Source organism: Colossoma macropomum, unplaced genomic scaffold, assembly GCF_904425465.1.
Source record: "Colossoma macropomum unplaced genomic scaffold, Colossoma_macropomum, whole genome shotgun sequence".
NCBI lineage: Eukaryota > Metazoa > Chordata > Actinopteri > Characiformes > Serrasalmidae > Colossoma > Colossoma macropomum.
Genome location: NW_023494798.1, coordinates 27,738,641 through 27,755,390, shown reverse-complemented (window position 1 = coordinate 27,755,390; position 16,750 = coordinate 27,738,641). Strand labels below are relative to the sequence as shown.

Below are 16,750 nucleotides of genomic sequence, written 5' to 3'. Positions count from 1 at the left end.
TCAACATTTGGCCATTTCTGACTGTAGGACTGCTGTTGACCTGATATCATTTGAGTGGTGGACTATTCTCAGCACAGCATTGTCACTGACATGGAAGTGGCCTGGTAGAGTGTGTGATGCTGGTACGAGTGTATCAGACACAGCAGTGTCGCTAGGGTTTCTACACACTGCTAGGCTAAAAGTAATTCAGGACTCAAAAATGTCCAGCTAAGAAAGACTCTGTGATGAGAAAGTGACCATCGATTAAAAGGATAAAAAATCTCTGCATCAATAGATGGGCTACACGTCTCTAACTTGTCTAGTGGAGCTACACACTGTAAAAACTTAGGGTGTCATGAATGGCCAATAGTGTACTCAAAGAGCTACAAAAATACTTTTCAGAAAACCTTAAAAAACCCTAATGAGGTCACTGGAGGAACCCTTGATAGTTTGCAAGCTGTTGCACCAAGCAACACACTTCAGCTCTAGATGGAGGAACTCTTTTCCTTTGAGTGAGGCTTCAAGCACCTTTAGGAGAATGTACAGGATTAAAATAGGTTATTTTAAGCACCCTTGACTTTAAGACCTTATGGTAAATGTATTCCAAATGCAATGATTGAAAATGAAATGAAATGTTTTTCAGTTGCATCTGGATATATTATACACTTACTCTAGCTTAGCTTACTCTCCACAGTAACTCACTAGAATAAAGAAATACTTAAAACAACTTTAAATTTCATATATATATATATATATATATATATATATATATATATATATATATATATATATATATATATATATATATATATATATATATATATATATATATATATATGACAGTTTTCCTGAAATAGAAATAGTCGTGTAGCACATGCACTGACGTAGATTCTTTCAAAGGTGTGTAATGTGCTTCATTTACTCCATTAGGTGTACATCATTTGTACTGGTAAGAGCCATTTTATCAGAGGATACCTTATACTCTCTCAAGTATAACTGTAGGGGGAAAAAAGGTGTATACATTCTTTTCATAATAATTTACATCATTTTATTGCCTTTATTTTACAGTTTTTTTTTGTTGCCATTGTTGTCCATTAGTCACACCATCAGACCTCTGTCCAATCCTCGAGAGGTCACATTTTTCACTACTTTTTACTCAGGGAAACAGTAAGTGATTGCAGATGAGCTCTGTGATTTTAATCCAGTATGACTCTGCAACATCTGTAGTTTTTACAAGTCTGTTTAGGAATAATTCTGGACCAAATTACCTCCTATATTTCGCCAAATTTCAGAGCTCCTCAGTAATAGCCGTCCTGCTCAAACTAACATCTCAGTAATGTGATAACAAAACCTCTTCATAGAAAACAGAAAAGATGGAAGATGGCTTCCTATTTGCCAGCTTCTTGTTTAAATTTCTTATTCGCTGCTAACTGCTGCACCATTTAAGGTGGAAAGAAAAAAAATAGAACAAAGCTGACCAATAAAAGGCTGACTTTAGCATTGTGGAATATGGTGCCTCCCTTATTTTTCTTTTTTGCGAAGATAAGGATATCAGCTAAAATGAAACTCAACTTGACCCTTAATCCCCCAGATACTGACTGAGGTACTGAAATCCACCTTTCACCTTTCCTTTTACCCGGGAATATGAAATATCTTGATTTTTTTTTCTCTCACTAGGCACTGCATATTGTGTGTTAGGTGACATTTGGTAAATTTAATAAAACCACTTTACTAGCCTAATGCTAGTCTGTATGCCATTTAGCCGCACAGCGCGTTATTGTTTGGAAGTGTGACACCTGTTGCATAATGCTGATGTAAACGCCCTCGTGATGTTTCAATCTGGGAAGTTTGGGGTAATTTAGGGGAAATTACAGAGATTCTGTATGAAACAGCCAGTCAAATCACACATATGTTACAGTTCCAAACCTCCTCTGGTAAAAATAATCCCACTCAAATAGAGCTTTTGTTTCTCCATTCTAACACAGCCAGTCACATACATACCATGAACTAGCAGTTGGGGTGAACTTGACAACATAACTGGACAACCACAGTGGCTGAAATGGTGGACAAATCCACCAGGAGGAAGAAGGTCATCCATTCATTGCCTCATATTCAAAATGTTTTCGATGCAAGCTCAGTGTCCATCAATTTTCGAATGACAGAGTGACAGGAAAAGCTTACACTGCAAAAAATTGTATATTGTCAAGTGAAATTATCTTAAATCTAGTCAATATATCAAATATACCCCATATTGAGATGGTTGTACACTGATTATAAGATTATCTAGCTTATTTCTAGACATTATTTACTTGTTTTAGGCAATATTATGAAGTAAAATTCTCTCTATACTGCCAGATAATTTTGCTGGTTCCAAGCACATTTCTTAAACCAAGCAAAATTATCTGCCAATACAGCGAGATAATTTACTTAATAAAATCACTTAAAACAAGTAAAAAATGTCTAGAAATAAGTGAAATAATCTAAAATTAAACGTACAACAATCTCAACAAGAGAAATATTACAATTATTGACTGTATTTAAGATAATTTTACTTGACAAGATATTTTTTTGCAGTGTAGCTCCCCTGAAAGAGACTTCAGCTCCTTTGAAAACAATAATATGTGAAGTCTTGGATAAAAAGATTTGCCAAATAATAAATGTAATCTTAAATGTATTGACAGTGAGTACTAGCTAATCTCTTGTACAGCCATTACAGTAATTCTAGCATTGCATCCAAAAATTCGAATGAAGCAACTTCATAGTTAAATGTCAGTAAACCAATTCATATTAGCCCAGTAACTCTCTCTGCCTTCATCCATGCCTCTCTCACACTCTTCATCACTTGAAAGGTTTTAAAAGGCTGATGAATGTGTCAGGGTAAAGGAAATGCATGTGACTTAATTAGGGACAATAAGCTCTTATTAAGTCTTTCCTAACATACTCTTGCATCGTACGTCCAATTAAATTGTCAGCCGCAGAGACTGGGCAGTCGATTTGTGCATTGTAATGTATAAATTACTCTCTTTAAGCCATCATTATGGGCCTAAATAAACCCCCTACTGTTTCTTCAAACGGCTGAAAGGAAAAAAAATCAGAATTGGTGGTTACTAAAGGAAAATACGTAGCGTGTCAAATCACTCAGCCAATGCGAGTAAACGTCCAGCAACAAGCAGAGCAGCTTGTGTAGAGAAAGACCACTCGACAAACAACAGGGACGGGATTTGAATCTCCTGCAAATGTCAGTATAGTTGCAAATCATCTTAGAGCGGTAAATCATTTTTAGCTGTGACCGAAACCCACAGAAAGGTTGGAATCTGATCGTGGATCTGCGCTCGTATCCCTGAGATGCTGCAGAAATGCAGGTCCTAAGCCTGTTACTTCTCTCTCCTCCACAACCCGTGACTCAGGGGCCAGAAATGTCCTCCTACACACATAACCACACAGTTTAGCTGCTGAAAAGAGAGAGAGAGAGAGAGAGAGAGAGAGAGAGAGAGAGAGAGAGAGAGAGAGACCCACAGTGACTGAGTCATTTACATGCTGTTGGTGTGAATGCCCTGTGAACCAGGCACTGTGTGCAGCTTCCTGTGTTGATCTGGGACAAGAACCTGTGGCCAGCCTCTGCGACAAAACATAAAAAATGACCTTTCAGGCGTTCATCAAGGTGCATCATGATTTCAGTGATGCCGCTTTTCCAGCACGGCCTTGATATGAACTGCCAGCCACGATGATTCTTCATATAAAACATACAGCCCACTGCATTTTTGTCCAAGCCTTTGCATCTTATGATCACATTGTTTTCTGATTCTGCCTCTGTGTGATCAAATTAAACTGCACAGGAATGGAAATGGCTCATCTCACCATCTTGCGCTGACCATCTCAGGCGTTGTGCTGCGCACCGCCCGCATAGCCCACTTCAGGTTATGCAGTCAGAGAGTTATGTAAAAGGATTTTCAGCATGCAGCACCATCTGCATCATATTTCTGCTCTCGCCGCCATTAATAGCCAGCAAAACCCACATCCAGAAATAGCCGAACCCATATCTAAAGATAGCTGCAGCCATATCTATAACTGTGGCCCACATAACTCAGAATGCAGCCGTGCTCCATGAGCCTCGAAGCGCTGCTCCGTGCCAGCCAATGTCCGGCAGAATAGAGGCAAAATAATGACCTGTTTTGACAAGCAATTAGGAGCGGTGCGATCCATATACAGCAGATCAGACAGAAGATAGCGAGTCCAAACGCCTGACCCCTGCTGTTGCTGTCCAACTCAGCCCAATGCCTATTACCCACTAATGATGCCTTCGGATGGTCCTCTTGTAAAAGTTGGAAAATTGTCACATCACCAAATCTTAGCTACTAGTTGTGTAAATTTATCACATGTCTGTTGGAATGGACCCTTGGCAGCTTGATCTACAGGAGTGGTCACCAGCCTTCCTCTTGGAGGTCTATTTTCCTGAGTTTAGTTCCAGACTGTATTTAACATGCTGTCCACCTTTTACCGAACACTAATGCATCTGAATCCAGACATTCAGTGACATCTGAAGAAATTAAATTAGCTGGAGTAGGTGTGGCAGGTTGAGGTTGGAACTAGACTCCACAGGAAGCTAGATCTCCAGAACCAAGGCTGGGGGCCCCTACAGTGTTCTTGTGCCATCACAAAATGTTTGGGATGGTAAGATATCATTCAGAAGGTCATTGGGAACTCATAAAATCTGAATTTAGCATGTTTATCACTGTTTATGGACAGCAATGGACATTGCTTGCCACGAGACCTTTGGAGTCATTCATTTTTTGTCGTTGCCAGGATAAAATGGAACAAAACATCTATTTTTGTCATTTTTAATTTTTTTTTCCATAATTTAAAAACTAGTTGCAGTAATATATTTACCAATATTTATTTGTATTGGTGGTTGGCATACTTCTGGGCAACACTTCTGACCTCCACACTGTAGATTGGGGTTCTGTCCCACACCTAGGCAAGCATTCTGCCCTATAATCAAAGAGAGTTCTTGGCCAAGACTTCTAAATCTTCACCTACCTCTGTGAAGTGATCAGGTTGTAAGTTATTCTGGATAAGAGTATCTGTCAAATGCCATATTATATAAATATAGCATTAAATTGTTTGCCAGCTTGGTCTAATGTGTTCACGTGATTGAGTTTAATATCATAAACTCACGAACATATTTGTATGGTTCTTGTTAACTTATAAAATTGGAAAATTGTTATATCTTTGAATCACACCTACTTGGCATTTACATTTGTGTGGTCATCTGCAACTGGTAAATTAGTCATCTGTATCTGCTGGGATGGACCATGACATTGCTCACTTTGACTTTTTTCAAACTTGTGTTGCTTTATGAATCATTGATATATTTACTCTTAACTTTGTACATTGTTTACCAGCTTGGTCTATTCTGTTCACATCATATCAAAGGATGTAATTCCTGCCGACTCACATGTAGAATCATAATGTGAAACTTGCTCAGATGTGGCACTTGTATTTATGACTATCATTCCTCGCGGTAAACTTTGAAATTCACCGATTTATGGATTTATGAGGACCGTTCGAACACATCATAATGTTTCTGATACTGCTTTTGATTAGCCATCTGTCAAGAGGCCCATACCTGTATTACTTGGGATGGTGTTTGCAGATCTTCACAAGCCAAGGTCTCAGAGAAGTGCTATTTTGGAGGGGAGATGAAAAAGAGGGAGTCACGTGCTTTAATGAATGCACAGGCCCATACTCCCATGTATGACAGGATAATTAGCCGCTAACGGTCGGAGGGAGCACTTCAAAGCTCCAATTTATCCCCCAGCAAAGAGAGAGTGACACGTCTAACCAATCAGGTCTGCCTGACCTAGATCAGGCTCTGACTCTGACACACACACAGACACACACACACACATACACATTCGTTAAGACCTCTGAATTCTGCCTCTCTCTCTCGCCACACAAATTTATTCAGGAATCAAAGGTTTGGGGACAGCTAGCTTTTGAAAATGCTTTGAATAAATGATTTTTGTCACTTTGGAATAACTTTACATAGAAGCTGTTTAAATCAGGAGCAACTGGTAAAAGTTCTACCTTATGTTTTTGATCTCTTTGTTGTGAAGTTAGCACACAACAAACATTTCAGGTGTTTAAAAACCAAAAAGAGAGTTTCAATGTTTGCTTTTATCTAGAGTTTGGAAAAGAAAATTGTTAAATCATTATTTATTCAAAACCTGCTCATAGCAAGGAAGACACTTTGATGAACACAAAGCTGAGATAAATACAACTTTGCAGGGTTTTTTTCTACAGAAATCAAACTTTGCCTGGAAAATGTCAAAAGAATGCAAACTTTGAGGGACAGTGTACATTGTACACAGTGTACACCCTCCAAAGTGTATTAAACAATGATGCACACCAACATGTTTTATAGAAAGAATATCTGTAATCAGATCTACTCTACACTTTGCACTGGTGATAATGGAGTACCCCTGCAGCTCTGAGAAAAAAAAATAAATACATGGAGGATGATGAATTCCCCACAGCAGGATATAATAAACAATACAGAGGCAGAGTCAACAGAGCCCGCTCTGCCTGGGCACAGTCAAAAGGGGAGCGAAATTGAGCAGAGAAAGCCATGGAAACCTCCACGAAGACAACAGGGACACCGCGTGAGCGAAAAGCACTAAACTGCTCCAGAGTCAGCATGCAGGGTACTGGCGTGGTAATAATGTGCAGCATCTAATTGTCATGCACAGTCTGTAGCAGTGGAGAAGCAGTCTAATAGCACCATGCATCCCTACTGTTCACATTTCAGTCAGGTTGTGAGGAAAAAAAAATAAAAAAATCATGCCAGAGGCTGGATGTTACATAAAGGATCAGCAGAGCCTTAAAAACTTTGTTTGACAAACTTTTTTCCCCCTAATGTCTATTGGGAAAAGATGCTTTTTTGAAGACATCTCTTTGAGAGAAAGCAAAATTTAGTCAGAGTTTATTACGTTCAAACAGTAACCTTATTAACTGATGAAAAACAAATCATAACGCTGGCCGGAGAAGTCAAAATAAATGAATAAAAACTTGGAAATGAACAAGCACACAAACTCAAAGTGCCATTTATCTTTTCTGCAAGAGAGCTCTTTTCTTCCTGAAAGCCATAAGTCAAAATCATCAATGCACTGCAAAACAAATTTCCCTCATTTAACATCTGTTTAAATAACGCCATGGTGATAACTCTATGTTGTAAACAATGCGTCTCTGTCAACAGGCCATCCAAACACACATTTGCAGATTTATACTGGCTCAAATACAGCAGCGTTCATTGCAGTTTTAATAGACCTTTAGTCAGAAAGTCAGGCCAGAGAATGACATTGAGCAGAGAGTTAGATAAATAGGCCTAGCTCTCACAGACAGCAGAGTCAAAATAAGGAAAAAAAAAAAAACAGGGGCGGAAGGCCAGAAGCCAAACGTGGAACACACATAGCTCTCCGTTAGGATTATGTGAGCGTGTAGTATCTCCATAAGGAGCGTGTTGTGCACTTGGTGGTGTAGTGGCTGTTGGTTGAGGGCCACCAGCGGGTTATGTTCACGGATCACTGAGGCCGATGCCATTTTGCAGCAGCTTCAGACTGAGTGTCAACTGTCACTCTCAGTTACAGCAGCCCTGCGCTTGCCAGAGCAGCGGAAAGAGGCCGATTCCACTCTGACCCTGCAATTACCCCCAGCCCAATCATCGCACACGCAGCTCCGCTGGAGTCACTCTGAGAGTGCCGTGCCACATCGAGCACTGAGAACTGTAGAGCTCGCAGAGGAGAGAGACGCCAGGCCATGCACATCAGGTTTTTAGTCCTGAGCTGAAACCAAATGGGACCAGATTTGTATTAACAAAGGTACACTGGCAGTCAAAAAGAATTGATTGCTTAAAAATGGATGATTACTGATAAACACCAAACATACAAGGAAATCAACTAAGAGTGTTTAACAGTATTGTGTAACTCCTATACCAGGAGCAAATGGCAAAAGTTGTGCCTTCTGTGTTTGATCTCCTTGTTGTGATGTCAGCATCAGTATTACGTAGCTCCTCAATCCACTTTGTCATATCTTCATATAATGTATTAAGTCATTTAAAGGAACAGTTCAAAGTTCATTCATTAGTGGTTGTATCCATGAGTGGAAAAAGACCACCATAGAACAACCGCTGGCCAGATATTATTTGGGTGGTGAACTATTCTCAGCCCAGTGATACCCACATGGTAGTGACATGGTATTGTGAGTGGTGGTTGACATGGTGTAGTGAGTAAGACCTCTGCCTTCTATACTGTAGACCGGGATTCAGTCCTTCCCCAGGTAAGCACCCTACACTATACCAATAAGTATGTTTAAAATGATCAAACTGTAAGTCGCTCTGGATAAGAACATCTGCCAAATGCTGTACTTGTAATTGCTGGTATGGGTGAATCAGACACAGTGGTGTTGTTTGGGGTTTTATACTCACTCTCAGTGTCACTGTTAGGTTGAGAGTGGTCTACCACTCTAAAACATTTAGCCAAGAGTGGCTTTATGATTAGAAATTGACCGCTAATGAAAGGATAAAAGCAAGCAAATTGTGCATCAGTAGATGCTTCAATACAGTCTATATCTCTACCACAAAAGTGGAGCTAGAGAAAGCTTTCTGTGTGGGCAAATTATATATATCGCTGTTGTCAGAACATTCATCATGAAATTTACACACAATGTAAAGGAATTATGTCAAAAACTGAAAAACAACAAAAAATGGAGATATGAGGTTTTGTCCCGACAGCAGCGAGATTATATTATATATATATATATATATATATATATATATATATATATATATATATATATATATATATATATATATATATATATATATATATATACACACACACACACACACACACACACACACACATACACACACATATACACACACACACACATATACATACACACATATATATATATATATATATATATATATATATATATATATATATATATATATATATATATAATAAATAAATATAATATCCAGAAACTGGATTCATGGTCCAGATTTGGAGAGTTATGGGCTACAATCCGTAATTATACATATAGTGGACCTATAAAGTAGATGGACCCAAGAGGTGCGAGGCAGGAGTATTCAAAACTGGCAGCTAGGTGTATGCACATCTGACCAATTATTTTTTTACTGCCAGTGTATTTAAGGATGCATAGCAGCTGACGGTGGATTATTCACCATAACTGTTGATGATTACAAATTATAACCTCCCCCCTATTTTTTTGCTTATGTACACACATTAGTTACACTTCAGTTACACTGAAGTGCTGCAGTGCTGCAGTGTGATGTGTTCACTCAGTTTTCAGTGGTAGTGAAGACAGTAGGCTTGCAGTTTGATTCCGCAAATACAAATGAACAAATGCACCAAAGACTTTTAATGCCGTTATTTTAATTAACAAGGAAACAAAAGCAGTACTAATTGCAGTGGTGTAAATCGTCCTACACTCACTGCACTTTATACAGTGTGAGCTTATTTTAAAATGCAAAAAGTAAAACGATCAGTTATTGATATTGCTGCCATTCTGTACTTACACAAGTGGAAAATTTAAACAGAGCATGCTAGTCTGGCTCTTTAGTGTCATGTGCACAATTTACAAAAAAATCCTTATGTGAATGTCGTACAACATTAAATGCAATTACAATTACAATGGCAAATCATGACAGTGCAGAGGGCATTTAAATGCCACAGGAGGAGGCATACCTTTACACAGCAGAGCTGGTAGACATAGTCATTTGTGATGAACACAAAGTGACAGCTGGAATTGAAGGAAGTGTGTACAGTGTTGTGTATACTATGGTAGTTTAACTCCTCAAAATCCCAGACTTATTACACCTTAAGGCTTATTATTCAGCAACTACATGGACTAGAGGGCCAACTGAGTTATTCTTAAGTTATTGATGTGTGTAATAAAAGTTAGGCTTGCCAGTGGGTCCTGGCCATTTGAGGAATTCTCTATTAATAAATGTGATTTTTGCAAAGCTGTCACTGCGTTTATGTGTAAAGAGCTTGGCCTAACAAAGCCGTAAATTCTGTAAATTAAAAAATCCTACTTTGATCAAGCGAATATATTAATAGGAATATACTTCATATGTCAGTCACCTTTTATCATTACTATGATTATACCAGTCACTAATTACCCATTCAAATTTTTTTGTTAGGTCCTTTCCTTAGGTTATAGAAGTAGATAATAAAACTTTGAGCCTGCTGATGGACCCTGGCCATTTAATGGGTTAAGTAACTTGACACTTTGGGGATAGAAACTGTCTAACTGGTCCAACTACTGATTGTTCTGTATCATCTACTAGAACCTCCTAAACAACTTTCAGGTCAATTTTATGCTTTTTGGCAACTGAAACATTAGTACTTCACGAGGCATTCTTCTTCTTCTATCACTTTCAAGTCCCATGCACTCCTTATACAAACTCTTCTTCTGGAGCCTTGTGGCATGTAATTTAGCTCTGGTGAGACGAACAGTATCTGAGAGCCAGAGAGGAGGAGGAGGAGGAGGAGTTTTTCTCTTTTTTTTCTGCCTTGAATAATCCAGCTGCAATCTCCGCCATTTTGGGGGCCAGGGCCGACAAAAGGATGTGATTTTTACTCTATAGACTGTAATTACTGTTGCAGGTCCTCATTGTGCTCCTTCCATTTAAAACGCAGTGTGTCCCTCCGCTAATGACTTGTTCCTGATGTGTTCATTCATCCTTTGCGCTTAGGCAATCTGTTTACCCAATAATTTACTCCATAGCCCACTCACTCAAGCTCCACATCTCCAAGAAAAAGGCTCAGGGATTACTGCTCATTGTGGCTCTGTCAAGCCCATCTGTGACCTAGAAAGCTTTAGCAGGCCCCTTTAAGCTCGCGCTGTTATCTAGCTAAATTGCTGGTGGAGCTGCGGGCCTGGAGGGGGGGGTACAGCATGTGTGCGAGGGCAGAGGCGACGCAAGCTCATTTGAATGATTTTGTTTACCCTGGAGAAGCGCTTACTCCATTCACACGCAGAGAGCCGGGGGTTATAACTGAACCGCAGGTACGGGTGCAGATCCACAGATGATTGCCACAGACGTGGCTGGCACAATTAGGCGCATTCTATTTTGGAGGATGGCATGGGAAAGGAACGTGACGTGTCGGCCTGTGTTTGATTTTCTGCGCTGTTTTGAAGAGATTAAGTAAATGTTATTGAATGGGAGATTTATTTTGACTGACAGTTCACTTGTTCCCGGCAAAATGTGTTACAGTGGTAATTAATATTGAAAAATACCATGAGTCATAATGGACCAGATAAGGACAAAATTAGGTCACCGTTGTGATTGACAGAGGATTGGGAAAAGCTTTTGAAACAAGCAAAAACCCCCATTGATTAAATTATATCCTGATTTTTCAGGATGAGCAATTTAGCAAACAAACCTACAGTATATCATCAGCCCCTAGGACACCCATTCATCTCACAGCATCAGCACCTCTGTGGAGCTTTCTAAGCTTTTCTAGCACTCTTTCCAGTTTGGTAGATTACACATTGCCAGCTCCTTACTCACTGGGCCCTTGCTCAGCAGCTTGCTCAGATTCAGCCTTTCCACATGACTCAAACATGGGCAGTGAACCACACAAACACTAACTCCCCATATGCAGCCCAGCAAAACTGTCAATGGTAGCTTTCATAGACATGAAAAAGCAAATGGCCTTCAGCAAGAGCACTGATATTTATTACCATAAGAAATTTATAGACATGTATCCAAATTTGAAATATGACCATCTTTTATCAGTGCTTGTTTGCCTTTTGACTCTAATACACAGTACACATGTGCATGAACAATATTCACAACTCACTGCGTGAATACAGACACAAGATAAATGCACAGTGGCCAGTCATCTGTGAAATCGGTCAGCAAATCACTGAGCTGCTGCTCCACCTCTAATCTGTACCGTGGCGTAGTCAGGGCTTTGGAGCTCCTAATTGCTCTTTTAAAGTCATTGTGCTGGAGGAAAGAATTAGGATCTTAATTCCTCATGCTGACAGCACTTTCTTTGTGATTCTCCTCATTTATGTCACAGTAAGTAGCCGAGGCATTCCATAAGTAAGCAATGACATTACATTTATACAAATGTAACATGCTATTGTTACATTTTTGTTATTTATTCATTTTTAATGCCCCATTTCCTATAAACACCTGCATGTTCTAGGACTACTGAAGAGACACTTTGGTGTCATTCATACTTGACATTAACATGGGTCTTGGGAGATCCAATCATTAAGTTGACAGTGCTAAGTACAGGTATGAACGGGGTCTTGATGTCTCAGAGACACGGTGTGGTGCGATCACTCAAATGCTAGAGCATAATTGTTAAATTGTCTTGATTCCCCACAGAAATGAAGGACCACCTTAATCAACCATGTCATCACAACAGAGATGATAGCAACTGTTTAGTTTATTTACTTGTCTCCTTTTCCTGCTTATAAGTTGCGTTTGTAACAAGCCGTTTCACATATGGTCACTGGAGATGCGCTCAATATGCAAGGGAAAATGACTATACATCTTGCTGTCTACACAAACATCAAGAAAGATGTTAATTCCAAGTGCACAGCTTGTATGATTTCCAAAGAAAAGCACTGCCAACAGGACACTCTGAGTAGCCCCACATGAGCCTAAGGTCATCACGCTCAATGCCAAGCATCAGCTAGAGAGGTATACTGCATTCTCTGGAGTGATGGAGCACCATCCAATACCTTCAAGATGAGTTGGATTGCCATTTGTGATCCAGAGCTAATCATCCAACACCAGTACCTGATGTCAGTAATGCTCTTGTGGATGAATGCAACCAAATTCTTACAGCAATGCTCTAGCATTATAGGTAAAGCCCTTTCAGAAGAGTAGAGGCTGTTATTTCAGCAAATCAGGGGGACAAATGTCAGAGGAAACATTGGATGAGCAGGGGTATACAAATTTTTAGACATATGACATTTCGGAAAGTGTAGAGAGAATGTAAAATTTATAGATTTGTAATTGTAAGCTATATAATGGAAAAACAAATTTATTTTCTGTTTAAAAATAAATGAGTAAACCTCCTTTTGATTATACATTGAGTACATTCTGAGATTTGTAGTACCTACTCAAAGGCCAATAAATGGACAATGAATAAATTTTTCATAACATATTTCTCACCTTCTACAACTCCAGTTATCTCTTTCTCTCTCTCTCTGCCAGGTGGTGGGTCAGATCGACAAGCTCACATCAGACTTCGACTTCGACCTGGAGCCAGATGATTGGACGGTGGCAACGGCAAGCAGCACGTCCAGCAGTGAGCGCGGCCTGGGTGAGGCATTCCGACTGGACTTTCTCAGTCAGGATGTGCTGTCAGATAGCTGGGAGTTCTGCAGTTACCTGGAGGCCTCGAGCGCAGCTGGGCGGAAAACGCCCAGGGACGAGGACCTGGAGGAAGAGACGGGGAGGTCAGCCTCAGCCACACCCACTCCAGCCACAGCAAGCGTTTACTCCCAGATGAATGGGGGTCTACCTATCCCGAACGGACCTTTGATCGTCACCCCAGATTCATCAAGCGAAGAGGCCTCCAGCTCCACTCACAGCCAGAAAACATCCCGAACCTCCGGGACCAGAGAACGGGTGCGTTTCAGCGACAAAATCCTCTACCACGCCCTGTGCTGTGACGATGACGAAGACGAAGCAGAGGAGAGGGCGGACGAGGACGATAAAGTGGACTGTGGCACGCCGGACACGGACAGTGAACCAAGCCCACTGGCCTGCTCACCTGTCCCGCCACTCTCTTCCTCTGAACACTCACAGACTCTTCACAATTTCCGGGAAACCTCTTCCGCGGGACCCTCGCCCGTCAAGATGGCAGTGCTTGGACCCCACACATTGCCGCGTAAGGGCCTCCTTAACCCTGGCTGCAGGAAAAAACTGCTCCGCAATAGTAGTACGCAGACGGTGTCAGACAAGAGCACTCAGACAGTACTGCCCTACGTCCCCAGCAAACAGAAAACCAAGGACCACTGAGGGGATACTCAAACCTAACTACAAGAAAACAGAGAAAAGAAAAAGAAAACTGAGAGAATATTAAAATGACTGTCTACTATTTAATATTAAATACATAGATACTAGATTACAACACAAATTAATAAATGAATTACTAAATAAATAAATTATATATGGGAAAATATAATTTGTCAGATTTCCTAACGTCATTTTACAGCTCAGGGATTAAATGCAAGAGAACTATATCTCCAAGTTGTGAGAGGTGTGGCAAAATTGCAAGCTTTGTTTTGTGGAAATCTGAGTGAAAGCACCAGGATGTGGAAGATTTAATTGATTTAACATTTTCATTTAATGACATTCATATGTAAAAGTTCCATTACTGCTATGCCTGCTATGCGTATGTCTAGACTGGAGTTCTGCTTATAGTGCATAACTCACTATAGTCCCCATTCTTCAGTATTCCAGTGTTTATACTTGTAGCCTAATGCAGTCTGTATTCCACACATATTACATCCTTTGCAAAATGACCAAAAGAAAACAACATACCATCATAAGAGTGCATATACACAGCAGTGAAAGGTAGTGAGATATTGACTGTTTGACTTGCCCTTGATTTTTATAAACCATTCCAGCGATGCATCCCTTCATCTGGTGCTTCATCTTGGGTGGAGGGAGGGGGGAGTGGTGGCTAGATTGAAAAAAAGAAAGAAAAAAAAAACAAAAAAAAACAAAAAAAACACAATTTCGGGTGCCTGCTCTCCACTTTGACATTTACTCTTTCTCCCTTCCCCCCCTCCTCTCTGCGGAGTAGGGCAAGGTTGTTGGGGGTTATGACTCGAATCTTGAAGCACAAAGCCGAGATGCAAAAGGTTATGTCTCTCCATTCTCAGGCCCAGTGGGGACTCGTGGACTCAATAGTGCTGTGTTTTATTCACAGGGATGATGCCAATAGCGCCTGATCAATACTGCTGGTTCGAGACCCAGCGAGGGGGCTTCCGCTCTGTTCACTCGACCCCCTGCTCTGAGGGCCTTTAACAAAACCCACCTCGTGCTTGGTATTTAATCTATGGGGCAGAAAAGAAGGGAAAAAAAAAGATCCTGACCTGAGGTTGGAGAGGAAGGGAGTGAGAAAAGAAAAGAAAGAAAGAAAAAGAAAGAATGGAGTGTAAATGAAGGGCAAAGTAGTCCAGTAAAAAGAGCATATGAAGACAGATTGGTCTTAATTACCCCTCCCTGAACGTGATCACTTACTTCCCAATCACCTCCTGGTGAATCATCTCCCAGGGGCAGGAGCAAGGCTACTGCAGTAGATCCTGCACCGTGATCTACACCCACCAAAATGTGAAGGGATTTTAAGCAGGTAGTATCAGCAGTGAAGACATGTGTTGAGGAGAGGTAGATTTCAGCAGAGATGGAGACTCAAAAAAATTACTACTATACTGTGCATTTATAATAATGTAATTACATATTTATAGTGAGTGATGAAATGACAATAAAAACATTTCATAAAATTTAAGTTACAATAAAATGTCTTTGCCATTACTCACAAAACCAAATGTAATACAAATTGAAAGACTGAAACTATTAATACACTTGTTTCAAAGAAGTTCAAGAAAAAAATTCTGCTATTTGAATTATATATATATTGAATTATACTACTTGTAAAAACTGTGACTTCTAAGGGTTTAATAGTACATGTAAGCAGCATATTGTGGCTGTCCAATCAAATCCACGCAGCTCCTATTTTTTAACATTTATATATACACACTGCAAAAGTTTGGGCACCCCGGCCAAATGACTTGTTTTGTAAGGGAAAGTAAGTTAACACATTCTCTACAGAGGAAACACTTCTGTACACTTTAATGCACACTTACTGTTTATTTGCTGAATTAAACACACTAGGGAAAAAAATTAAAATGCATCCTGTGCAAAAGTTATGGCACATTTCTTATGTTTTGTCAGACGTGAAAATCAGCAAATAAATACAAACTGTGCACTGAAGCTTATGATGAAAACACCAAAGGAAATGGTCCAAAATGACTGGAATAAAATCTTGTTAGATGAACTTACATTAAATTTAAGGTTATTTTTTTAATCTCATATAAAGTGACAATTTTACATGAAAAAAAATTTCTTACTACAGCAAATGCTTCCCAACTCTGGCCTGCATGTTCCTCTAGTGCCTACTCTAGTCTCACGCCTCATCTAAAAAAAAAATTAATTAATAAGCCTTTTTTAAGTTGAAATGCCAGAGAAACACTAAAATATACATGTCACTACTACTACTAGAATGTGGTGCTTACCTCGTTGATGTATAACATGCTTTATAGTATGCAATTTTCATGAAAGGATTACACAATGCCGATGAAAGAAAAGCACTATATTATACGGAGCACATGACTGATAGGGTGTGAGGCATTATGATGAAAAACAAAGCACTGTTTCTGTGATCATGGTGAAAGAAATGACGATAATCATCAGCAGAAATGGAAGCGGCAGTTCCAGCGCAGCCTCGACCGTAGCTGCCGCCGAGGCAGACGTTCTGCTTACATTTTCATTCGTCTTGTGTATTTAACATTGGAGAGGCTCCGTGAGAAGGATGCATCGAATAACAATCAAAGGATCACACCCCGCTGTTCTGCCTGCCATTTCCTCCGTTAGATTGAGGACCAACAGGTCAGCAGACACATTAACATAAACAAACAAAGCACT

At 39.9% G+C, this 16,750-nt stretch overlaps 1 protein-coding gene across 1 annotated transcript in view; it reads left to right on the top strand.

Moving 5' to 3' along the window:
- insyn1 (inhibitory synaptic factor 1) overlaps positions 1-14,620 on the top strand; it is a 90,725-nt gene extending 76,105 nt beyond the window's left edge. The window contains exon 2 of the mRNA XM_036585560.1: positions 13,250-14,620. Within this exon, the coding sequence (XP_036441453.1) occupies positions 13,250-14,059 (810 nt within the window). The 3' untranslated portion in view covers positions 14,060-14,620. The remainder of the gene's footprint in view (positions 1-13,249) is intronic.
- Positions 14,621-16,750: the final 2,130 nt, after the last annotated feature.